Source organism: Bombina bombina, chromosome 1, assembly GCF_027579735.1.
Source record: "Bombina bombina isolate aBomBom1 chromosome 1, aBomBom1.pri, whole genome shotgun sequence".
NCBI lineage: Eukaryota > Metazoa > Chordata > Amphibia > Anura > Bombinatoridae > Bombina > Bombina bombina.
Window position 1 is genome coordinate 483,847,247 of NC_069499.1, and position 27,868 is coordinate 483,875,114.

At 36.9% G+C, this 27,868-nt stretch overlaps 1 protein-coding gene across 3 annotated transcripts in view; it reads left to right on the top strand.

The window, feature by feature from the left end:
* Nucleotides 1-16,713: 16,713 nt before the first annotated feature.
* The window catches only part of PPP1R1C (protein phosphatase 1 regulatory inhibitor subunit 1C), a 107,853-nt gene continuing 96,698 nt past the window's right edge, over nt 16,714-27,868 (top strand). For all 3 annotated transcript variants that reach the window (XM_053698528.1, XM_053698526.1, XM_053698527.1), the window contains exon 1: nt 16,714-17,016. In XM_053698528.1, the coding sequence (XP_053554503.1) occupies nt 16,936-17,016 (81 nt within the window). In that variant the 5' untranslated portion in view covers nt 16,714-16,935. The remainder of the gene's footprint in view (nt 17,017-27,868) is intronic.

The window sequence follows — 27,868 nt, forward strand, 5'->3', positions numbered from 1 at the left end:
TGACATGTTCTGCTCCTTGGACAGTTAATAAGGATGGTATTTGGATTGGATGCTGAAGAGTTAAGAGCTGTCTGGAATTGTAATGCTCGTGGGATTTCTTTCATGTAATTAGCAAGAGTCCATGAGCTAGTGACGTATGGGATATACATTCCTACCAGGAGGGGCAAAGTTTCCCAAACCTCAAATGCCTATAAATACACCCCTCACCACACCCACAAATCAGTTTTTACAAACTTTGCCTCCTATTGAGGTGGTGAAGTAAGTTTGTGCTAGATTCTACGTTGATATGCGCTCCGCAGCAGATTGGAGCCCGGTTTTCCTCTCAGCGTGCAGTGAATGTCAGAGGGATGTGAGGAGAGTATTGCCTATTTGAATTCAATGATCTCCTTCTACGGGGTCTATTTCATAGGTTCTCTGTTATCGGTCGTAGAGATTCATCTCTTGCCTCCCTTTTCAGATCGACGATATACTCTTATATATACCATTACCTCTACTGATTCTCGTTTCAGTACTGGTTTGGCTTTCTACTACTTGTAGATGAGTGTCCTGGGGTAAGTAAGTCTTATTTTCTGTGACACTCTAAGCTATGGTTGGGCACTTTTATATAAAGTTCTAAATATATGTGTTCAAACATTTATTTGCCTTGTCTCAGGATGTTCAACGTTCCTTATTTCAGACAGTCAGTTTCATATTTGGGATAATGCATATGAATTAATCAATTTTTTTCTTACCTTAAAATTTGAATTTTTCCCTGTGGGCTATTAGGCTCGCGGGGGCTGAAAATGCTTAATTTTATTGCGTCATTCTTGGCGCGGATTTTTTTGGCGCAAAATTTTTTTTCTGTTTCCGGCGTCATACGTGTCGCCGGAAGTTGCGTCATTTTTTTGACGTTTTTTTGCGCCAAAAGTGTCGGCGTTCCGGATGTGGCATCATTTTTGGCGCCAAAAAGCATTTAGGCGCCAAATAATGTGGGTGTCTTTTTTGGCGCTAAAAAATATGGGCGTCACTATTGTCTCCACATTATTTAAGTCTCATTATTTATTGCTTCTGGTTGCTAGAAGCTTGTTCACTAGCATTTTTTCCCATTCCTGAAACTGTCATTTAAGGAATTTGATCAATTTTGCTTTATATGTTGTTTTTTCTATTACATATTGCAAGATGTCTACGATTGACCCTGAGTCAGAAGCCACTTCTGGAAAAATGCTTAACTGAGTTTCAGTTCTACCAAAGCTAAGTTCATTTATTTTAAATGTTATAAATGTTTATCTTTAGCTATGGTTTGTAATAAGTTATTATGATATACTTTTACATGCAGATTCCATTAGTATTTATGCTTTATACATTTCCATTCTTAAGTACAAGAAATGTTTAGAAGATTTATAAGAAATATTTTTTCTGATTAAGGCTTTGTCTGACTTCGTGCCTTCTAATACAATTTTTAGGTCTTTTTCACTTATTTTTTAATGATTGAAGTTTCAAATGACCAACAACATACTGATTTATCCTTCTCTGATGATGTTTTTTTTCTCTTTCAGAAAATTCTCTTCATCAGATATTTTTTTTTTTTTTTTAATAATTTTTATTGAGGAATATTCAAAGGCATACAATAGTCATAAAAACAGGTTCTTGCATTGCATGTCACATACAGTAAGATTTAGTGTTACAAGAATGAGAAAACTAACACAGAAAATAAACGCAAGTGTAACAATTTACATATCATGCAACCATGAGATACATAGAATGCCAAATATTGAAATGCCTTTTAAATAAAATCCTAGGCCGCTCTTGGACCATCACAAGCATTTAAGATAAAAAAAAGGCATGTGCAAACAAAAGAGACCACTTGTGGGTCTCGTTGGTAAACCTCAGTTTTTTATAATTTTATCTCTAACTAATATGAATAGTGTGTAAATTAAGTAAGGTGCTAAAGGGATAATATTATTACGTGCATATATATATTTGGACAATCTTGCATAGATTAAGAAAAAAATAAAGCTAAGTATAATGATAACCTGCAAGATTTAGCTAGAAAGGAGGGTATATAGGGTGCGGTATATATGAGAAAAACCGCGTGGTCAGTCCTCCCACTTAAGGGAGGCATATTAAGTGGAGTGGGGGGGCGGAGGTGATGAGTTACCTACGAGAAGCAGATAAGAGATGTCAGCTTGTCTTCTAAATTTGCCAAACAGATGCACAGGAAATAGGTTGATTATAGGGGTGGGGGGGGAGGTGGGAGTTTGAATCTCTTCATCAGATATTGACACTAACAAATCTACTTTTTTATAAATTTTTTTATTAAAGTACATTTGTTCTTTGTTGAAGAGGTGTTGATTATTTTGGATATTAAGGTAACTAGTTCTTTAAGACTAGCTGACACTATTTCTGCCTTTTTATTCTTCTGTGATTTCAGAGGTTTTATTTCCAATTCCCCATACTAGGGAATGGAATAGGCTGAGAATTCTCTTTTATTCCTTCTTCAAAGGTTTTAAACTATATTCTTTGTCAGCAGTTAAATTCAATTTGGAGGGTTCTCCAATTTATTGGGGCTATCTTTACTCCTACTAATTATGCTATTGTTTCTATAGCAAAATAATATTTATTTTCCTTTATATAGTTGAATCTTATTTATGGAAAATTATTTAGTTTCAGGTACTTTTCTTGGTCCTGTGATATTGCAATTGCTTCATTTTTTTCTGTTTACTTTAAGATCAAGTATCAGATTATGAGTTATTTTAGCATTGTTAAAGGGACAACATTTACTAGACTAGGTGCTGTTGCATTTGTCTTGTTGTTTTGCATTTTGCAAGTCCTCTGTCTTGACTGGTCCTTTAAACTGGAATATCATGCTAATGATTTCATTTGTGTCTTCATTTTATTGAATATATTCGCAAATGAGGGTTAATCTATGTCTTTAGCTATTTTAGCTAGATAGAATTTTGTGATTTAAAAAAAAAAAAAAAAAATCCATATTTCTTTTGTTCTAAGATAATCAATTATTTGTTTTATAATTGGATTCAATTCTTAACTGTTACTATGGGCTTCAAGATTGAGTTCTAAGACTAAAACTTTAAGCTTATACTAGTTTGGTTGTTCTTATTAAGGAACGAATTCCTGAGTTCTTTCCCAAGTAACATGTTTTAAATTGGGGTTCGAAATCAGCTCCCTAATATTGCGATGTACGTGCCGTATTCCAGCTTGGCTGGTAAGGGGCAGGTTAAGACTTCTTTGAAATTTATTTGGTTCTATTTTGTCCAAATTTCTTTGATTTTATTCCAGTAAGGCTAACGCTTTCTTTAAGTGTGTTTCTGTCCTATATATTTTGGATACTGTTGAAGCATGGCTGAGCACCCATGGGGTTCAAGCGCTGCTCAGACCTGGAATCTTCTGGGGTATTTCTTCCAGTTCCTTTTTTAGGAACTGGGTTTTGGAGTTTTATTCAAACTATTCTGCCTTTTTATGGTCACTGATAGCATTATTTGTTTTCATTAGATACAATAAATGCATATTTTTCATTTTTCTGTTTTCATTCAGATAATTTCCTGAGGATGCGGAATCTCATATGATTCACTTTGCTCTTCAGGACATAGTTAGAGGATCTTTTTTTCAAAAGTTCTTGATTCCTCACGTAAGGGTCACCTTTTTTTAGGTTTCCAGATGGTTTATGTCACTGTCTTTGTCTCTATCGGACAAGGGACAATTTGTATTGGGTTCCGTCTGTCGGTACCTTTAGTCTCTATTATTTCCTTCAGTTGCTATTTATGCATAGAAGTTTTAACAGCATTGGATTCAATTCCCTTTGCTCATTTTCAATGGAAAGATCCTTTCCAGCTTTTTATGAGTTTTGTTTCTTCAAGAACATGGTTGGAGGATCAATTAACCAATCAGTTTGTTGATTCCTCAGACAAGAGTAACCTTTTTTAGGTTTCCAGATAGATTCAGTGTCCATGACTCTGTCTCTGTCGGACAAGAGACGTCTGAATTTGGTTTCAGCTTATTGAAACCTTCAGTCTCAATCATTCCCTTCGGTAGCTTTATGCATGGAAATTCTAGGTTCTTATGACTGCTGCATTGGACGTGTTCCCCTTTGCTCATTTTCACATGTGACCTCTTCAGCTCTGTATGCTGAACCAGTGGTGCAAGGATTATACAAAGATATCTCATTTAATATCTTTAAAACCGATTGTTCGACACCCTCTGACGTGGTACAGACCACCATCGTTTAGTTCAGGGGGCTTCTTTTGTTCTTCCAACCTGGACTGTGATCTCAACAGATGCAAGTCTGACAGGTTGGGGAGCTGTATGGGGGTTTCTGACAGCACAAGGGGTTTGGGAATCTCAGGAGGTGAGATTTCCAATCAACATTTTGGAACTCCGTGCAATTTTCAGAGCTCTTCAGTCGTGGCCTCTTCTAAAGAGAGAGTCGTTCATTTGTTTACAGACGGACAATGTCACAAATGTGGCATATGTCAATCTTCAAGAGGGACTCACAGTCCTCTGGCTATTAAGGAAGTATATCGAATACTTGTATGGGCGAAATCCAGCTCCTGTCTAATTTCTGCGGTTCATATCCCAGGTATAGACAATTGGGAAGCGGATTATCTCAGTCGCCAAATGCTACATCCGGGTGAATGGTCTCTTCACCCAGAGGTATTTCTTCAGATTGTTCAAATATAGGGACTTCCAGAAATAGATCTGATGGCTTCTCATCTAAACAAGAAGCTTCCCAGGTATCTGTCCAGATCCAGGGATCCTCAGGCGGAAGCAGTGGATACATTGTCACTTCCTTGGAAATATCATCCTGCTATATCTTTCCGCCTCTAGTTCTTCTTTCAAGAGTGATTTCCAAAATTCTAAAGGAGCGTTCGTTTATTCTGCTGGTGGCTCCAGCATGGCCTCACAGGTTTTGGTATGCGGATCTTGTCCTGATGGCTCCTTGCCATCCGTGGACTCTTCCGTTAAGTCCAGACCTTCTATCACAAGGTCCTTTTTTTCCATCAGGATCTCAAATCCTTAAATTGAAGGTATGGAGATTGAACGCTTGATTCTCAGTCATAGAGGTTTCTCTGACTCCGTAATTAATACTATGTTGCAGGCTCGTAAATCTGTATCTAGGATGATATATTATCGAGTCTGGAAAACTTGCATTTTTTGGTGTTTTTCTCATCATTTTTCTTGGCATTCTTTTAGAATTCCTAGAATTTTACAGTTTCTTCAGGATGGTTTGGATAAGTTTTTTCTGCAAGTTCCTTAACCCCTTAATGACCGAGGACGTGCAGGGTACGTCCTCAAAAAAAAGGCAGTTAACGCCTGAGGACGTACCCTGCACGTCCTCGGTGTGGAAAGCAGCTGGAAGCGATCCTGCTCGCTTCCAGCTGCTTTCCGGTTATTGCAGTGATGCCTCGATATGGAGGCATCCTGCAATAACCTTTTACGGCCATCCGATGCAGAGAGAGCCACTCTGTGGCCCTCTCTGCACCGGACATCGATGGCCGGTTTCGTTGGTGGGTGGGAGCCGACTTGGGAGGCGGGTGGGCGGCCATCGGTGTGCCGCATGACGTCAAGGGGGGCGGGATCGGGGGCGCGATCGTCGGGCGCGCGCACGGGCGCGCGCGCGTGCACGGAGGGTGGCGGGCGGGCGCGTGCACGGGGCGGGAGCGGGTGGGAACCGCTACACTACGGAAAATGTTTTAATAAATAAACCTAATCTAAGCACAAAAAGTGATCATGGAGGGGATCATGGAGGGGTGGGGGGTTGGTTTTGTGTGGGGGGAAGCTACACTACAGAAACTTTTAATAAATGTATAAAAAAAACATTTTTTTCTTCTAAACTGGGTACTGGCAGACAGCTGCCAGTACCCAAGATGGCGCCCATTAAGTTAGAGTGGGAGGGTTATAGAGCTTTTTAGGGGGGATCAGTGAGGTTGGGGTCTAAGGGGGGATCGTACACATCAGCATATGTAAATATGCTTCTTTTTTTTTTTAAAAAAAAAGGGCCAAATACCTTTTATTTTAGTACTGGCAGAGTTTCTGCCAGTACTTAAGATGGCGGGGACAATTGTGGGGTGGGGGAGGGAAGAGAGCTGTTTGGGAGGGATCAGGGGGTCTGATGTTTCAGGTGGGAGGCTGAGCTCTACACTAAATCTAATATTAACCCTGCAAGCTCCCTACAAGCTACCTAATTAACCCCTTCACTGCTAGCCATAATACACGTGTGATGCGCAGCGGCATTTAGCGGCCTTCTAAATACCAAAAAGCAATGCCAAAGCCATATATGTCTGCTATTTCTGAACAAAGGGGATCCCAGAGAAGCATTTACAACCATTTGTGCCATAACTGCACAAGCTGTTTGTAAATTATTTCAGTGAGAAACCTAAAATTGTGAAAAATGTAACTTTTTTTTTTATTTGATCGCATTTGGCGGTGAAATGGTGGCATGAAATATACCAAAATGGGCCTAGATCAATACTTGGGGTTGTCTGCTACACTACACTAAAGCTAAAATTACCCCAAAAAGCTCCCTACATGCTCCCTAATTAACCCCTACACTGCTGGGCATAATACACGTGTGGTGCGCAGTGGCATTTAGTGGCATTCTAATTACCAAAAAGCAACACCAAAGCCATATAAGTCTGCTATTTATGAACAAAGGGGATCCCAGAGAAGAATTTACAACCATTTGTGCCATATTTGCACAAGCTGTTTGTAAATAATTTCAGTGAGAAACCTAAAGTTTGTGAAAAAATTTGTGAAAAAGTGAACGATTTTTTTTATTTGATCGCATTTGGCGGTGAAATGGTGGCATGAAATATACCAAAATGGGCCTAAATCAATACTTTGGGTTGTCTTCTAAAAAAAAATATATACATGTCAAGGGATATTCAGGGATTCCTGAAAGATATTAGTGTTCCAATGTAACTAGCGCTAATTTTGAAAAAAAGTGGTTTGGAAATAGCAAAGTGCTACTTGTATTTATGGCCCTATAACTTGCAAAAAAAGCAAAGAACATGTAAACATTGGGTATTTCTAAACTCAGGACAAAATTTAGAAACTATTTAGCATGGGTGTTTTTTGGTGGTCGTAGATGTGTAACAGATTTTTGGGGTCAAAGTTAGAAAAAGTGTGTTTTTTTCCATTTTTTCCTCATATTTTATAATTTTTTTTATAGTAAATTATAAGATATGATGAAAATAATGGTATCTTTAGAAAGTCCATTTAATGGCGAGAAAAACGGTATATAATATGTGTGGGTACAGTAAATGAGTAAGAGGAAAATTACAGCTAAACACAAACACCGCAGAAATGTAAAAATAGCCTTGGTCCCAAACGGACAGAAAATGGAAAAGTGCTGTGGTCATTAAGGGGTTAAAAGGACAAATCTTTGCTCTTTCTGTTCTTTTTCACAGAAAGATTGCTAGTTTTCCTGATTTTTATTGTTTTGTACAAGCTTTGGTTTGTATAAAACTTTGTTATTAAGTCAATTTCTCCTCCTTGGAGTTTGAATTTGGTTCTGGGGGCTCTTCAAGCTCCTCTGTTTGAACCTATGCATTCTCTGGACATTAAATTACTTTCTTGGAAAGTTTTGTTTCTTTTGGCCATCTCTTCTGCTAGAAGAGTTTCTGAATTATCTGCTCTTTCTTGTGAGTCTCCTTTTCTGATTTTTTCATCAGGATAAGGCGGTGTTGCGAACTTCTTTTAAATTTTTACCTAAGGTTGTGAATTCTAACAACATTAGTAGAGAAATTGTAGTTCCTTCATTATGTCCTAATCCTAAGAATTTTAAGGAGAGATCATTGCATTCTTTGGATGTAGTTAGAGCTTTGAAATAAGACCTCTGCCATTTCTTTGGCATCTTGGTTGAAATCTTTAATTCATCATGCTTATGTCGAGTCGGGTAAAACTCTGCCTCAAAGGATTACAGCTCATTCTACTAGGTCAGTTTCTACTTCCTGGGCGTTTAGGAATGAAGCTTCGGTTGATCAGATTTGCAAAGCAGCAACTTGATTTTCTTTGCATATTTTTACTAAATTCTACCATTTTGATGTGTTTTCTTCTTCTGAAGCAGTTTTTGGTAGAAAAATACTTCAGGCAGCTGTTTCAGTTTGATTCTTCTGCTTATAATTTCAGTTTTTTTCATTATAAGATTTAAACTTTGTTTTGGGTGTGGATTATTTTCAGCGGAATTGGCTGTCTTTATTTTATCCCTCCCTCTCTAGTGACTCTTGCGTGGAAGATCCACATCTTGGGTAGTCATTATCCCATACGTCACTAGCTCATGGACTCTTTCTAATTACATGAAAGAAAACATAATTTATGTAAGAACTTACCTGATAAATTCATTTCTTTCATATTAGCAAGAGTCCATGAGGCCCATTCTTTTTTGTGGTGGTTATGATTTTTTTTGTATAAAGCACAATTATTCCAATTCCTTATTTTTTATGCTTTCGCACTTTTGTCTTATCACCCCACTTCTTGGCTATTCGTTAAACTGATTTGTGGGTGTGGTGAGGGGTGTATTTATAGGCATTTGAGGTTTGGGAAACTTTGCCCCTCCTGGTAGGAATGTATATCCCATACGTCACTAGCTCATGGACTCTTGCTAATATGAAAGAAATGAATTTATCAGGTAAGTTCTTACATAAATTATGTTATTTCCCTATCAAACGAAACTTGGCCAGTAGTCTTCTTATCCCAGCGTCAAGTGGAAGGATAAGGAAATATCCCAGAACAAAATCAGAGGTATGAAATGAGGTAACTAGTACTCACGGAATACAGGGCAGTCCTTAAAATCAGCTGTACAGGGGGAAAAAACAGAGAGGTCAGAGACAGGCAAGGTTTGGCAACAATAAGGCAATCCAGCAGTTTAGGGGTTAAAGAGCAGAGTGGTCAGGCAGGCAAAGTTCAGCAACAAGGTATCCAGCAGTTCAGGGGTTAAACAGCAGAGTGGTCGGACAGGCAAAGTTCAGCAACAAGGTATCCAGCAGTTCAGGGGTTAAACAGCAGAGTGATCAGACAGGCAAAGTTCAGCAGCAATAAGGTAATCAACCAACAGTAGAAAATAGAACCCAGGAGCACACAGAGTAAGTCCTATACTTGGGCAGTGTGTATAAGGTATGCAGGTACTTACATAGGCGCCGGTTCGCGCCAAGGAGACTCTGAGGATCCAACCGGCATGAGAGGGGAATTGACGTGCGACAATGACGTCATCACCGCACACTCACATCAACCGCCACGTCTATGGCAACAGCCATAGCAACAGAGCAGCGCAATGGAAGAAAGGAGCAGCGCAGCATGACAGGAATAAGTGAACGCATGCAATATACTGCAGATTTTCAGAGGTGTGACTAAAGGGTATATTTATTAAGCAGTGTATGTTGCTGTTTCTGTAAGTTATGAAGCAGCGTTCTTAAAGAGACAGTTCACCCCAAAAAATTAAATTATTCCCAATGATCCTATTTACCTGCTAGAGTGTATTAAATTGGTTACAAGTAGCTCCTTTACTCCTATTTCAGCATTTGAAATAGCTGATTTAGCCTGTGGTATAACCACCTATACTGAAAGTTTTGATACTGGAGTATATGCTATTGACAAGCCTAAGTAAACACAGCCAGCAGAAAAAGCAACACTCTCAGTGGGATGCAGGATAGTTAAGTAATAAAATGATAATTGTCCATTGTTCTCTCTATATATTGAGCTTTGGTGTTCCAGACAAATATAAGATAAGGAAGCAAGTCTGTATACTCGTTATAACATAATGAGATCTGATATCACCTTTAAATTCAACCCATTGTAATAGGCTGTGGTTTCAAAGCACAAAATCAGCTACTTCATATACACAAATAAGCATGAAAATGCAATATCTCAAATATTTTATACTCTGCAGTTTATATAACAAGTTATTTAAAATACATTAATGGAAAATCAATTTTACAGTGTACTGTCCCTTTAAGACTGCAGCACCTTAACTCATCTGCTACCTCTAAGGTGGTGGACAGCAATCATCCCGATCAGATACGATCGGGTTGATTGACAACCCCTGCAAGCGGTGCAGGGGGTGGCATTGCACAAGTATTTTACCAGAAATGCTTGTGCAATGAAAAATGCCGACAGCGTATGCTGTTGGCATTTATCGATGTTTGGGCGGACATGATCTGCTACATGCCCAACATTTGATAAATCTACCCCTTAAGGTCATTGCAAATCATACAGTGTACACTATTTGGTTTAAGGGGATTCTGCACTGCTAAGCACATACATAAGATAAGGTATTTTTTATACACCCTACTTGTTCACACATTCACAAACTGACCAGAAAGCTCTGTATTTAGAACGTTTATTATGGAGGATGCAAGACAAATATCATGGTATTTAGCCAGTCACTGGACCTCAATGTTAGCAAATGAATCCCTGATTAAGATTAGCCATTGTAGTCAAGCGAGAGATGGGGTTAATTGGTATATTGCAGGTATTAAACAATTGTATGCATGACCCACCTCTTTTATTAAACAGGAGGATAAAAAGAACTTCACAATTATGGAATCTGAGATTTATATATATTTTTTTCAATTACTACCACAAATCCCATTCAGAGAATACATACACAAAGGTTTATCAACTCCATTTTGAAGGGAAAAAAATATATTCTTACCTGATAAATTAATTTCTTTCCGTAAGGCAACTTAAAAAAATAAGCTCAAATCAAGTATTGTATTCAATCAATCTTTTATGAAAACCTATTATGTGCAAGGTCAGGAGAACCTTAAAAGTTTTGGGGGAAAATCAGGTCGATTTTGGCCAGGCCAGAAACAGAAAATGTGCCGTCTGCATCTTCTCTGTAATGCTTTAGATAGAAAGGCTACTGGGGAAATAAAATTTAGAACCTGTATTTTCCAAACAAATCTTTAGACCCGATTATCTAACATTAGGTGGTTCAGGTGTGAAAAAACACGTACTTACTAGCAGGGGCTGGAATTCTCTAAACAGTGCCTTTCCCTGCAAATTTGTGAGATGTCTTCTGAAGAAAGTAATGGAGCTTATTATAGAGATCCAAGTTAGTAGAACAGTGTTTCCCAACTCCAGTCCTCAGGACCCTTAACAGGCCAGGTGAAATAATCAGCTGATGGGTGAGCTGATAATTTAACTGTGCTCTAGTTAAGATATAATGAATATCTGGCCTGTCAAATGTCCTGGGGACTGGGTTTGGGAAACACTGTAGTAAACGGTGCACTTTACAAATTAAATACTACACATTTTTTTTAGAGAAAGTTCAACCGAGTAGCAGAGACAGGGAAACTCTTTTTACAATAAGAAAACCAAAACACTGTAAATTTCATATTAAAGTGCAAATTTGCAGTGTCGGTACTTTTATTATTTTTTATTTCGACTGTTTTGTTGAATTTTCCATAAAATGCAATACTTATAGAACTATTTACTTACAAATTTTTTTTTTTATTTTTTTTTTTCAATATTTATTTTTTATTGAGGAAAAAAGAAAAAGTTGACAGGCAAGGACTCAGGTTACAATGTCCACAATTGCATATTCTACAGTAAGAGTATAAGATCCTAGACAAAGAGTGTGAAATACAATAATACCTCCCACTGCAAAGATATTACCCGTGTAATAAAATAGAAAATAACAACAAGTTAAAATCCTCAGTTTTCTACCTCCACAACATTAACAAGGTCACTCTTGGACCACTAACAAATGTATTATAAAAAGTAGCGGGAGGATTACATAACTATAAGGCCACTTTTGGACCTTTATATGCTAATGAAACACATCTATCATGAGAGTAACAGAAACTACTAACTTAAACGGTATATATAGAGGAATCCCCTCCTACAAAGACACAGAAACAATTATCTACTAAAGGAGTCAGATTGCAAGGGGGCAAAATAAAAGGGAGGAGGTCACCCGTTGGTATAGTCAAGGAGAAAACCCCTAGAATAGTTATTGAGAGTGAGCTAAATACTATAAAGGTTTACCTAGAGGAGCATAAAACCATAAGAATATGTCGATGGCAGTTATAGCATGATACATTTCAGTGAGTATAACATAAACCCTTAACTTGTATAATTGAGTAAATTTAAATAAGAAGGATAATCATTAGTGGAGGGTCCCACCCACATAAACATTTAACATATACGAAAGTAATAGTGCATTGTACCCTTTTACATTCAAAACTGGGTGTTGCCACTGCTAAGCACTTCTCATGCTCATATTTTTCATAATTCGCATAGATTTTCTAACCCCTTTCCCAAACATTATATATCACAGCCATAGGGTTAAATGATTACACCCGTCTAAAAGGTTCTCATTAACCATTTGTCCATCATATGTGTGTAGGCATGACTTAGGGATCCTACCCTGAACAGCAGACATATTTACCACTCCTAAACGTCCCTGTGGATGCTTAAAAGCTTAACCCACTCCAACCTTTATTGGCCACCGTGAAAACAAAAGCTGGGGCAGCTGCGGTAGAGATAGATACCGTCCGTGAAAGTCTCTATCGTATCTCAATCTCCTCTGGCCTGTCACAACATGAGCCATCCAAAATTGGCTGCAGATCTCTGTATAGTTAACAGGCTTTCTATACAGACCCACATGCTTGCCCACATAGGACCCACTGGAGTCACCAACAAGTTTTGGCATGGAGCCGGACAGTACGGGCGGTATAGATTTCTGTGGCCTCTGCATTTTCCACTGCATGCTGACTTCTCTCTGCGGCCGCATCAGCATCTCTGCGAGGTCCGGGGTATGGGCTGCCCCGGTATGTGAAAATTGGTTCTTAAGCAATGAGCTATAGAGACCCGTCACCTGATCCGTCTTGATGCCGCTCCTCTCCAAACCCTGCAAACCCGTATCCGCTCCAAGTCTGCGGTCTCCTTTAGGGTCTTGGCAAAACAACTCACTGGTAGGTGTTCCCTGGATTAGGGGTTTCGTTGCCTCCGTTATAACTTTGCGCATCTGAAATTCAAACTGATCCAGCAAAGCCTGCAACACTTGATATATCTCTTCCATAGCTGGATTCAGTCTTGCTGCTCTTTTTGCTGCTCTCTTTAAAACAATAATAGGTGGAAGTTATTTCCATGCAGTTTTACACACTGCTTTTCCATATAGCAAGACAGCTCATACGGCTGTTACTCCTGACATATCAGGACTTAGGGAGGGTAAATGAGGAGTCAGGTCTATTGCTAGGCCTCCGCTGCGTACCTCACTTATTCCGGTCTGCCTGGCTGAAATTCAAGTCAAAAACATATGTGTCCGTTCTCTGTATATTAAACTATAAAACAATTGCAGTTTAGAGCTTGAGTCATATGTTTGTGAAGCGTTAGGCAACGGCTCCCTCAGCTCCAGAATTCAGCCTAAGTGAAAAGCAGCCATCTTGGTCGGTGTTCAGACCCGCCCCCCCCTTACAAATTTAATTTGATTTAACAATACAGTTTTATTTTTATTTTTTGTGAGCCCTATTGTAATGTATGCATATCTTTCACGGTAAACGTTTCCTTTAGAGATTTCCACCAGGGGCTTCGAAACTACTGGCACAGTGACACCTTGCGGTTTCTACAACAGATTTATAGTAAAAGATATTAATATAGATACCATTCTCTTGGATGCATATACTGGAAGCTGAGAGAAAGAATGGAAAAATAATCTGAAATCATGGATAAGAACTTAAAATACCTTAAAGATGACCCCGTCCTAAATAGAAAACAGGCTCTCCCTACATTAGTGAAAACCTCAGATAATCAAGTTGACAGCTAAAGGTTACAGATTTAGGAAAATTGTTCTAGAAACCAAAACACATAAGTATGGAGCGAAGAGGCTCAAAAGTGCAATGAATAAACCAAAATTTATGTTACCATTATCACAGCCATACAAAAATTTAAAAAAAAAGTCAAGATTGATGAAACAAAAAAATGAAAATGAAACCACCCTCACTGACATTCTGTGGCCTCTATTTATCAAGGTCTGTCGGACCTGATCCGACAGTGCGGATCAGGTCCGACAGACCTCGCTGAATACGGCGAGCAATACGCTCGCCATATTCAGCATTGCACCAGCAGCTCACAACGCAGTGCAACGCCGCCCCCTGCAGACTCGCGGCCAATAGGCCGCCAGCAGGGGGGTGTCAATCAACCTGATCGTACTCGATCGGGTTGATTTCCGGCGATGTCTGTCCGCCTGCTCTGAGCAGCTGCTTCATAACTGCTGTTTCTGGCGAGCCTGCAGGATGAGAGCTTGTGAATTTCAGTAGCTCTCATCCTATTGGCTCTTTTGAACATCCAATAGGATTTCAGTAGCTCTCATTTTATTGGCTAATTTTAATTTCACAAATCAAATCAGCCAATAGGAATGCAAGGGACACCATTTTGAATCACGTCCCTTGCACTGAAGATTCAGTATACGGCGGCGACCGTATGAAGAGGATGCTCTGCGTCGGATGTCTTCAGGATGGACCTGCTCCGCGCCGCCGGGATGAAGATTCTTCAAGCGGGACTTCAGCAACTGTAAGTGGATCTTCGGGGGTTATTGTTAGGATTTTCTAAACTTTTTTGGGTGGGTTTTTTTTTTCAGTTTAGGGTTTGGGCTTTTCGTAAAAGAGCTAAATGCCTTTTTCAGGGCAATGCAAAAAAAAAAAAAATGCCCTTTAAGGGCAATGCCCATACAAATGCCCTTTTCAGGGCAATGGGTAGCTTAGGTTTTTGTTAGAGTTATGTTTTTTTGGTTGGGTGGTGGGTTTTACTGTTGGGGGTCTTTTATTTTTTTTTTTTACAGGTAAAAGAGCTGTTTAACTTAGGGCAGTGCCCTACAAAAGGCCCTATTAAGGGCTATTGGTAGTTTATTGTAGGCTAGGGTTTTTTTTATTTTGGGTGGGCTTTTTTATTTTATAGGACTATTAGATTAGGCGTAATTCTTTTTTATTTTTGATCATTTCTTTGTTATTTTTTTGTATTTTAGTCTTTTTTATTTTTTTAAAATAAGATATTTTTTAATTTTTAGAGTAGTGTTAGGATGTGTTAAATGTAATTTAGTTTATTTAATTGGTAGTTAGTTTAATTTTAGTTTAATAGTTATATTAGTTTAATTGTTAGTTTAAACTTAGTTTTTTTAATTTCACGGGTAAGTTTTAATTTAATTTAAAGGGACATTAAACCCAAAATTTTTCTTTCATGATTCAAGTAGAGAATACAATTTTAAACAACATTCCAATTTACTTCTATTATCTATTTTGCTTCATTCTTTAGATATCACTTGTTGAAGAAATAGCAATGCAATGAGCCAATCACACAAGGCATCTATGTGCAGCAACCAATCAGCAGCTACTGAGCCTATCTAGATATGCTTTTCAGCAGTATAGCAAGAGAATGAAGCAAATTAGATAATAGACGTAAATTAGAAAATTGTTTAAAATTGCATACTCTTTCTAAATCATGAAAGAAAAAAATGTGGTTTTCATGTCCCTTTAAGATAGGGAAATTGTAATTTTAATATAAAGTTAGGGGTTACTAGTTTAAATTAGTTTAGTGCAATGTGGGGGGCTTTCGGTTTAGGGATTAATAGGTTTATTTAGTATATTTTGTTGTGGGGGGGCTTGCGGTTTAGGGGTTAATAGGTTTATTATAGTGGAGGCGGAATTAGGGGTTAATAACTTTAGTATAGTGGGTGCGATGTAGATTCGGGAGGGCGGCGGTTTAGGGGTTAATAAGTAGTTTATGGGCGTTTAGTGTACTTTGTGACAGTTTAGTTATGAATTTTATGTAACAGTTTTGTAGCATAAAACTCATAACTACTGCTCTTAGATGGCGGTACGAATCTTATAGGGTGTAACGCAAGCTTTATAGCCTCACCGCAAAACTTGTAATGGCTGCCCTATGGAAGTCCCATGAAAAAAACGTCATTTTTACGAGTGCGGGACTGATGTTGCGTTACAGGCTAAAAGGCTTGCGGTACAGCTATACCGACAAGACTCGTAATGGCTGCGGTGCTGTTTTAACAATGAAATTACCATTTTTTAAGTGTTAAAACATGAATGCAAAACTTGTAATCTAGGTGACTGTGAATGTGGAAAATTCTAGTCAAATATTCCTCAATGGTTTATACATAAGTAAAACTAAATAGCGAGTGAACTATACTCAATTCACATTTACCTACTATGATAGGCTGTAGGTCTATATAGTTACATATATTTTTGTTCAAAATGGTTAACCTATTATTTGAATTCTTAGTGTACAAAGTAGAAGCAAACAATTTCAAATAATGATACGTTAGAGAATTGTGTGAATGTGCTAATTATCCAAACAGCCTCAAATAACCTATTTGACAAGATTTCAATCTCTCAAATAGACAATAAGTTTTAACTAATTATAACTAAATTAATTCCCATGTAAAAATTAAAATAAACTTTTAAGCAAACATGATGCTAAAAGTGACAAGATAGATGCACATAACATACACATGACTAACCATTTTCACTTTCTGATAGGGCATTATCAAATATTAATGGTCCATCAGTAATACTCAAAGGGAGATTATATTGCATTTTTGAGTAGATGGTTAGTAATGTACAATAGATATAACCACTTTCTCAAATCCCAGGGCAGAAGGCCGTTCAAGGCTAGCATTGCATTTTCAATTAGGCTCTGAGTGAATCTCTGGCATGTGCAGAAGCAAAACCGTTACACAATTAGCTTATTGTTCCTTTCAGCTTTGAGCAGAGAGGATCTAAGAAGAAAAAAGCCAGCTTCAAGCACTGTTATTGATGTGGAATAAGGGAGTTGCTCTGTTCATACAGCTGGACTTGCTAACACGGGAATTACAGCTATTATCCAGTAGTACTCAGACTCACTTAAAGGTGTGTGCCTTGGGCTAGTCACAGAATCTGTGTCTTTTTTTCTCTGGGAGTCTTTTTTTTCACCTGCTACAATCAGCACAAAATGGAACCCAATAGTCCCAAAAAGATACAGTTTGCAGTTCCATTATTTCAGAGTCAGCTGGATCCTGAGGCCTCAGAACAGGTATTCTATTCTTGTCATGTTCTGCAAATGCTTATATTGTACAGCTCATATCTGAATTTTATTTCATATTATTAGACTTTGGAATAAGCATATTTGTTAATTTGAAGTGTTTATGCAAATTTATAAAATATCTTATTTTAACAAATAAATACTTAGTGTTTTTTCTTCACTTTTAGTATTATTTTTATTTCAATCTCCTACTGTAAAAATGCTACCAGATATAGACGATATTATCACCACTGCCAGCATTACTGTGTACTGCGTGGCCATATTGCAGGATGAACTTTAAAGACATTAGGCTATATCAATGTCAACTTAAGGCATGAGGCTCATTGTCAAAATGTTAATCTATTTATTCACTAAAGTTTGAATTAATTTGAAGTCCATTAACTATATTACATATTTGTGTTTATATACATAGTGTTTGATTTTCATAATTTTATTTACATATTAATTTAATAAATTGCCTTTACTTTATTTTTGTTGTTAGCTAAATGGCTTATATACTGTATCTATGTGTGATATGCGGTTACATCATCAGAAAACCAATATAGTTATGTATACATGGAAATTCTTTCCTCCAAAGCTGTTAATTTTCATCCCAAATAGAAAATGACAAATGGCTAATATACTCTATACTAATATTTTTTTATATCTATTTCTAAACCACTGTTTACACATCAGGTATTTTGAAAAAAGCTAAATAAATACAGGTATACAATGAATTATATTTATACAAATAAAATAATAATACAAATAAAAATACATAGAATTGGTAAGAATAATTTCTGACTTTAATTATGACAAATAACATCAGGAATTTAATAAACTAAAATCAATCCTTAAAATAAAAAAGTAATGAGACCTATTTAAAATACCTCTATTTTATACAATAAACCATTACTGTAAAATACCCCAATAACAATGTTGAAATACACAATTTAATAAAGGAAAAACAACGTTTTCTTCTAAACTGAGGATAACTTTTTTGACCTATTTATTAGTAATATGTTATGAAACGTGAACATGCTCTTAATTACAGCTGAAAAGAGGTATTTCCCATTATGCGAAAATGTATAAAAATGTTATTGTGGAATGCATTGAAAATGGTCTTAAAAGTCTTTTCTGGTTCTGTAACTCTAGATAGAGTTAGGCATTCAGCACAAATGGGACCTGCAGTTGTGGCATAATTAACTTGAGAGATCACTGAACATTATTTATTATCAGACAAAGCTTTGTTTATAAAACAACTAGAAGTGTCTCATTAATTACCCCTAATAACTGTGTTACAATTGTATTTTCTATTCAGCATCCTTAGGCCCTATTAGAAACATAAATAAAATGTAGAATTTCAAAATCACAGGTTTATATAGTTGTTATAGTAATTAATTGTGTAGTGGCCTAGATGCACTCGGCAATGACTCTGAGTAAGTAGCTGAGGGGCGTTGTATATCACATGACTAAATATCACATGATGTCAAGCCATTAGCTATATATACTAGACGGTGATATACCTCATATTTTATATTTTTATGTAAAACTTACTACTAATAACTAATTTTTGTAGCATTATATTGTGAAGTGGTGTTGTAATCATGATTTGTGGGAAATAGTTTTAAAAGACAATACAATATTAGTTTTTCCAGTTTTAATCTATATTTTGAAGTATTATAAGAGTTTACTAGCCAATGGATATAACTGACCTTCCTATTTTCCTTTTGGTCTCAGTGTTTGAACTCTTTTATAAAATTGTCTATTTTACTTTTGCTTACACTTTCATATAACTATATTAAAGGGACATTGAACAATTTGAGATGGCATTATAAAATAATAAATTGTAAATATAAAAAAAACTCTGCAATATACTTTCATTATTTTGTCCCCTTTTCCTGTAATTCCATTCTGAAATTGTGAACTTTTCAGTTCCTGTTAGAAATGGAAGTACATAACACTGTTATATTCCACACAGTCATTGGCTGCACATTCTAGTGACCTATGTATAACTGTCTCTAATTGGCCACAGGAGAGAAGGTAACCTAAGTTATAACATGGTAGCTCCCATTGTTTTATAGACACTAAAACTTTACACTTATTTTGACAATATTTAAACAGCTAATGAAACTATAAAAAGTACATCTTCATGTTATACACAGACTAATCTCTTTTCTTTGAATGCATCATTCTATCTAGCATTTATTTAGTGTTTAATGTCCCTTTAATAGTGGTCGGTACATGTGCTTTGACCACTGAAGCATGCAGAAACTGATTTTGCTTCAGTCATTTAATTTTCTAGTTATTTAAAGCCAGATAACTACTACCGTTTAAGTAAGGATGCTTGTCCTCTCTTAGTAAAGCACAATACTCACTGCTACAAGTGTCTGCTCATTTTCTGTACATTGCTGACTTCCCTGTCTGTGACTTTTATTCCCGCATGCAAACATCCTCCTACACGTGAAGCATCAAACAGAAAACACAAAATTACCAGTACTCACCTAGATACACAAAGCCAGTTTAAAAGCATTTTGCCAAATGTTGATAGGCCCAGGTGCTGCGTCAAGGCTTTTTCTTACCTTGAGACCATAACCTATGCTATGCTAGCTTACAAACAAACACACTACGATGAAAACAAGTCTCACAGCGATTTCTATTTTTCCCTAGACACATGAGTTAGTTGTAACATTTAGTTAAATTATAGGTCCATTATTATTATAGGTTCATTAAAGTCAATGATTTTGCTTTGATAGCTCTGTGTATTTAAGCAAGTGCTAGCTATTTTGTGTATTGTGTTTGATATATATGATTTTTCCTATTTAGCTTTGCACTTGTCTGGTATTCACTGGATGCAAATTCAGCTGTCTTACATATATTAGTTTTGGTAATTTTGTGGATAAAAGGTATGTAAATGCGCCTCTATTTCTAGCTTGTTGATGCCTTTTCTAACTTTTGACTAGTTGTTTCTATAAATTTATGTTGCCATTCTCTTGAATGTTTTTTTTAATCGGTTTTACTCTATGCAGTGAACTGGCTACTGTTTGTATAATACCTTTCTTGACCTGATAGGAGGAAAGTGTGGGCAGGGCATGACTATGTCACCATGTCTTGTATTTCCCAGCATTCTGTGCATCTATATTAGTCACAAGAATGTATCTGCAGCATGTCTGCTGGCTTATTTGTTTTCTGCCTATGTCTAGTTGTAGGCAAGTGGAAATGTTGGTTGTTCTTAAATATTTTTCAAGTTGCAGAGTCCTGGTATGCCTTCTACCCATGCAGATTACATAAGAGTTAAGAAATCCTCTACTCCGTATGTTAGCATTGTAATGTCTGTACTACCTCTTTTTAATGAGTGTGAGGTTTCTTCTGTTGACAGTGATCTCTTTAATACTCCAGAGATACACGGATGTCTTTTGCAATAATCGTAAAGTTACATTCCTTCTGGAATCAACCTTACAGGAAGTTATGCCCAAATGTATTAATCAGATTACCATTGGGTCTCAATATCCATTCAATAGTACTTAGAAAATTACTTCCTACTCTTTACATTATTCCACAATTAAAGATTATATAAAACCAAAATGTATTTACAAACAAGGGTATATCCCCCAGAGTCTGCAAATTATATTGAGGAAATGGGATCCATGAAGTCTTTCAGAAGAACCTCAAAATAAGGGAAAATACAATAGTGAAGTCTGTTGTAATCAGGATTAAACTTTGCAGCAATGGAGGTGCTCTCATGTACAAGAGCTATGACTAAGCTCTTAGTTGACATGGTTTCTAAGGAATGGTCACAGCCTGTTCAGAAATTGTATTATTCTTCTATCTTGATATAATTTATCCCTATGATGAATTATTGTTATTTTGGGTAGATCAACACAAGTGGGATATAGTTATTTGCAAAGACTGCCTATCATTACAGATAATTATGGTGAAAGCACTTGCCTGGATATAACAGTTAGAAACATATTATTTCTGAAATTCCTAACACTGGTAATGTCTTATATATCCTTTAAATTTATTTATGATTTGACTCATGAGCTAAGTTACAGGATCTTGTGGCTCTAGGGCCACTCTGTCCTGGTATCAGACAGGAATAGGGAGGCTTTTTTATGTAGTTCCTTAATTTCAAGATAATCTCTTAAATCTGTCTTCAGTCCTAGAAAGTGGCTAGTTGAAAGCCATTATAGATCTGAGAGAAGGTTTGGCACTTATGTTTCACCCCCCCCCCAGATCATTATACATTTCATGGCCTGTTTGTGACTATTTCTTCATGGATTATAACCAGTGTTGTAATAGCTGCCTTTCAAATATTAGGTCACTGAAATGACAAAGATCTTATGATAATGAGAGAAAATTCCAAGGTTGTTTAGTGCAAGTATTGGACTAGGATTAGGGACCCCTGTGCCATTGCCATGAATACAATGATAAATCATTGTTTGTTCTGACTTGTTTGTTTTTCATTCCATTATGTTTCTCAGACAAGTGATTCTAAAGATCAGATTGAACAAACAGGGTGATTATTAGGTGTCTTGTACAGGAGAACTTAACATTAAAACATAGATCTTCAAGCAAGGCACAGTACTTCCTCAAATTCTATGAAGTTCCCTGAAAACCTTTGGCCAACGTCTCTTTGAAGTCATTAACTTTTAAGACATGTCTGCTTGTCTACAGCTATGCATGTTTCCAAGATAGGTGCTTTCTCTCCTACAGGTGGTGAGAGTCCAAGAACCATTACTCATGGGAAATACTCTTTCCCGCCACAAGGAGGAGGCAAAGATTCCCAAATCCCAGGAACTCTATAAAACCCCTTCCACCTCATTGGCAACTCAGTCTTGTCTTTGCCTCCACTGAAGGAGGTTGAAAAATAAATATGTGCATTTGATTCTCAAGTGAGATTGAGGCCCATTCCCCCTCAGAGTACAGTCATTATTGGAGGAATATATTTCACCTATTGGGATTTAGTCACAAGCATTTCCACGGATGTCACAGGGATTTGTCCTTTGACCCCTTCTGTTGGTTTGTCGATATACTACTATTTCACATCCTCTGCTGTTATGTTTCAGAACTGGTTTTGGCTTCCGACTAATTTCTTCCAATAGCAGAGTGCCTATTGGTAAGTACTTTATTTTTTTTAATATTTGGCACTGTATAAGCCTGTTAGGTTATTAATAAATATATTTATTGTATATGTATATGACCTTGGGACAGTTATATATTTTTTAGGTAATTTCTCTTTATTATTAATTATTTACAATTTTCTCACTCTGTATGTTCCTGTATACAAGGGCCTCAGGCTCCAGTAGTCTGAGGACTGTGTATACGGAGAGATACAGAGTGAGAAAAGCCTCAGAGGAGCCTGGGGACCATGCATACTGGGTCATACAGAGTATCACAAAGCGCATCCAGCAGATGCAAAATACAAAAGGAGATGCAGGTAGAGGATCGGCGGTCTGTTTACCACAAAGAAATGGTAAGTATTTTTTTAAAAAAGCGTGTTTCTAAAGTTTAATTAATTAAAGTGTCCCATTTTTAAAGTATTTTTAGATACTGGGCACTAATTCATTAAACTTTACAATCACTTTAAGGGAATACAAGAAGGCAGGCCACCCCAGTCTGCACATGTGCAAACAGATATATCTGAATATTAGTTTGTTATTAGTTAGCAGGGGTTCTTTTCTTCTGGGGGACAGGGAAATCAGTGAAAAAAATAAACATAAATCAATATACTCATTTGACAAAATAAAGTTGCAATTTTCATTGCAACATTATTTTTATATATGAAGATTTATAAACATGTAGTTTTCAATTTATGTCCCTTTAAAGGCAATTTTTTACATTAAAGGCAACTTTTCTTATTAAAGTTTTTTTTTTCAGTGCCTGTTAGTGGAGGATCTTATGGTAGCTGTTTCAGATGCAGTTCAGATTTATTTACATTTGGCATACAAATTGCTTTGGATTTTCCGTCAGTCAATATTTTTCTTGAGGACACAAAGTCTGTCTTTGACCCTTGGGACATCCTTCCTTCATCAGTCTTGGCCTATTGTGCTGATGGACGCCAGTCTCTCTGGCTAGGGACAGTCTGGGTTTTTTGAAGAGTGCAAGGAGTTGGGTTTTCTCTAGAGGCAAGTTTACCAATCAACATTCTGTAACTTTGAGGGATCTTTGGGCTCTCAGCCCTGGACCTTATTGAAGGAGGAAAAGATTATCTATTTCCAGTTGGACAACATCCCAGTAGTGTCCTATATAAATTATCAACAGGGATATCCGCAGCCCGATGGCCATGGAGGAAGTGTCTAAAACTCTGTCCAAGCTATTGCGTGAGAGCAAAAGATCCAAAGACTCTCCTAATAGACTCCTTGGTGTGTCCATGGAACCTTCATCTAGCATACCTGTTTCCAAGAATCATACTTGAACCATACAGGAGTCAACGTTAGTAATATTAATTGCTCCAGCCTGACTCCGCAGGACTTGGTATGTGGATATAGTGCTGCTTTTTTTTTCTCTCTATGGCTTTTTCCTCTAAAACAAGACCTGTTGTCTCAAGGTTCTCTTTTTTATAAATATTTCTAATCTCTACAGTTAATGGTGTGGAACTTGAACAACTAGTTTTGAGACATAGAGGTTTCTCAGATTCGGTTATTGAATCTTTGATGCAGGTCAGAAAGCCTGTAATACAAATAATTTATTACTGGATTTGAAAGGCTATTCTTCCAGAAGCTTTTCTTGGTATTCCTTAAGGATTCCTAGACTCCTTCAGTATTATTCAGGAAGGCCTTGAAAAGGGTTTGTCCGTAAAAAACAGCAATAGTCTGAAACAATATAAGTAAATATATTTTCCAAAAAAGGATAGTTGGATTATTTGCATAAAAGAGTGGTCTGTCTTTTTAAGGCCAATGAAGTAATTTCTCCAGCGCTGTATCTCAAAAGGAAAAGACACACACAATAGTGAGTACTATCCTTTAATAACAAGAGCACATTGTTGTAAATTACTATTGTTTAATTTTATTGCTTATGTTTTTTTAGTAATTTCACATTGTAAAAGGTGATTATTTCCATTTCTTTTTGCACTGTCCGGAAAACAAACTGATAATTCGTGGAATCTTACCCACACTTTACAGAGCTTTATAATTTAGCTCTAAGTTTCCAGACAGATAGGGTTTAAAGCCCCTCAGCTACTCCAGTAATTACAGGAACACTGTTTTAAGATGTATATTTAATAGGTTTTTAAAAATATATAGGACATAAAGACAATATACACTGTTAACAAGATCATCCCACCGCTAAGCTGTATAAGTTAGCAAACAAGACTATACTTAGCAAGCTATCAAGGCGGTTAGTAGGCCGTAATATTGCGCTGTATTGCTTTCAGTGAATCAGTCTTTCAGTCCCTAAAAACAAATATCCAACGACTGTTTTGGCAGATGTCCTCCAGCTTTATCAAGGGTTTGTCCGCTAATTTCTAAAAGATCAAATTTCTGCTTTTTCTGTTCTTTTTCATAGGAAGTTGGCTAAACTTCCTGAGGATCAGACTTTTGTCCAGGTGTTCGTTAGAATTATATAAAAGAAGAGAATAGATCTCACAAAATAAGTGAGGTCTAAAAGTCTTGGTAAAACAGCACCTATAATTCTACATCAAAATAAGTAAAAAGTCAGATACAGACAATCTATGCAAAAAGTGTATAATATATTTATTAGAAATACAATTGTTTAAACATACAAACATTTAAAATCATGCACGTAAGGGGTCCCCCATATATTATATAGTACAAGGAAATGGCCAGCTTAGACGAATAAAGTGGTGCACCACATATGCTCAATATAACAATTAATGCCAAAGAGGATTTCCAAAGATTGCTGGTTAGAAACAAGCACTGCAGAAGAGCATGAATGCATAAATGTTAGCAAGCTCAGCAAAGCAGTAAATGCTAATAAAGTTCTCCAGTTTAGGCTGAATGATAGTAGCATAATGCAGAGAGCAGCAGAGCATGAGCATAAGTGTGGAGCAAGGCAATTCCACAAGCAGATGTTAAATCTTCAGACAACCTGATAAATCTCTGCACAAACACAGTCAAATACCCTCACTCAAGGCAAATAGATCATGTATGGTATATTCACTTACAGAACCATAGGTACTGAATTTTCAGATAGTGTGAAGTTGAACGCAGCCAGCGTTATCTCTGGCGTACCGGTCAAATTTATATTTATCCACATGCAGTGATCCAAAGACTAGTATTCTGTACAAGCCACAGAGGGTACTCGCAGTAAAGAGCGGATTCCCAAACAGTAGAGGTAGCGACACCAACGCATCCCTGTGCGCGTTTCACTCCGCTCTCATGGTTGCTTGGAGCTTCTCCGGGTTGTGACGTCACCCCGAGAAAGTTGCTATTTTTTTTGGATACAGGTGTCACATGGGCTCAGTAAACTGCTGAAATTCTTAAAGTACCATTACAGAGTCACGCTAAAGCCAACACTTATGCGGTCTGCATATTAAGCCTTCTCTCTTTATATTTCAGTAATCCAACACAGCGTCTCTTGCAACCTTATTTTAACAGGGTATCATAGATAAAAACAATAAACGTTTTTGCAATATTACCATAATTGGTTTTATACATTAGTAACATCAAAACGTTACATTGAAATATTCAAAAAACAGGGGCAAATTAATTGTATCTGGTACTCAAAAATATTCAATACAATATACATCAGTGATCACAGAATTGTTCACAGACTGTTGGGACCTCGAGGGCAGGAAACAGACACACTGCTTAATTAAACATGAACTATTGGAAATATGTAAATTTACAGAATAGTTAAAGTGAAAGTAAAGTTTAACATTTTGGAATACGGCTTTAGTTTAATTGACTATAAACAAGTTAAGTCGCTAACTTTTTATTTTTTTATGTTTTTGTGAATATTTATATAAATGCGATGTTACTCTGCAGTATCTTCCTCCGCCCACTCCCTTTCTTCTGGCTTCATCGTTCTTACATTGATCAGCGGTCCATCCGCTGCATGCGTATGGAAGCGTGCTCGTAATCGAGTAATTAATTTATGTGCATGCGCAATCTTACGATCTCCGCTAAGATACTAACAATGGGGGGGTAGTTATCAATGTGTCTACTTTACCTGCCTTCGCCGGCCCAATACGCCCGCCTAAGCTCGCCTCACATCGCCGCCGCGGACCTGCAAAAATTTGCCTAAGTTATCAAAAAAGCTGTCAAAAAGCCACGCACCAAGTACGGGGCGATGAGCAGCGGACTGTGAGAGTTATCACTCATCCGATCTCGCTGCTCTTCGGCTTTTTTACAGCTTTCTTGCTAGCCTGTCACTCAGCACCCACACTAAACTACACTTTTCTACCCCCTATACCAGCGCCCCCGGAGCCCCCCGCAACTAAATAAAGTTAGTAACCCCTAAACCGCCGCTCCTAGACCCCGCCGCAACTCTTATAAATGTATTAACCCCTAAACCGCCGCTCCTGGACACAGCCGCAACCTACATTATACCTAGTAACCCCTATCCTGCCCCCCCTATACCGTCGCCCTCTATAATAAAGTTATTAACCCCTATCCTGCTGATCCCGCACCTCGCCGCAACTAAATAAATAGTTTAACCCCTAAACCGCCGCTCCCTGACCCCGCCGCAACTATAATATATGTATTAACCCCTAAACCGCCGCTCCCAGACCCTGCCGCAACCTATATTAAATTTATTAACCCCTATCCAGCCCCCCTACACCGTCGCCACCTATAATACATTTATTAACCCCTATCCTGCCCCCCACTACACCGCCGCCACTGTAATAAAATTATTAACCCCTAAACCTAAGTCTAACACTAACCCTAACACCCCCTAACTTAAATATTAATTAAATAAATCTAAATAATATTTCTATTATGAACTAAATTAATCCTATTTAAAACTAAATACTTACCTTTAAAATAAACCCTAATATAGCTACAATATAAATAATAATTATATTGTAGCTATCTTAGGATTTATTTTTATTTTACAGGCAAATTTCAATTTATTTTAACTAGGTACAATAGCTATTAAATAGTTATTAACTATTTAATAGCTTACCTAGCTAAAATAAAGAGAAATTAACCTGTAAAATAAAAACTAACCTAAGTTACAATTACACCTAACACTACACTATACTTAAATAAATTATTCCTATTTAAAACTAAATACTTACCTGTAAAATAAACCCTAAGATAGCTACAATGTAATGAATAATTGCATTGTAGCTATTTTAGGAATTATATTTATTTTACAGGTAACTTTGTATTTATTTTAGCTAGTTAGAATAGTTATTAAATAGTTATTAACTATTTAATAACTACCTAGCTAAAAGAAATACAAAATTACCTGTAAAATAAATCCTAACCTAAGTTACAATTAAACCTAACACTACACTATCATTAAATTAATTAAATAAATAAATTAACTACAAATAACTACAATTAAATACAATTACATAAACTAACTAAAGTACAAAAATAAAAAAAGCTAAGTTACAAAAAACAAAAAAAATAAGTTACAAACATTATAAAAATATTACAACAATTTTAAGCTACTTACACCTAATCTAAGCCCCCTAATAAAATAACAAAGCCCCCCAAAATAAAAAAATGCCCTACCCTATTCTAAATTTAAAAAGTTCAAAGCTCTTTTACCTTACCAGCCCTTAAAAGGGCCTTTCGTGGGGCATGCCCCAAAGAATTCAGCTCTTTTGCCTGTAAAAGAAAAATACAACCCCCCCAACATTAAAACCCACCACCCACATACCCCTAATCTAACCCAAACCCCCTTAAAATAACCTAACACTAATCCCCTGAAGATCATCCTACCTTGA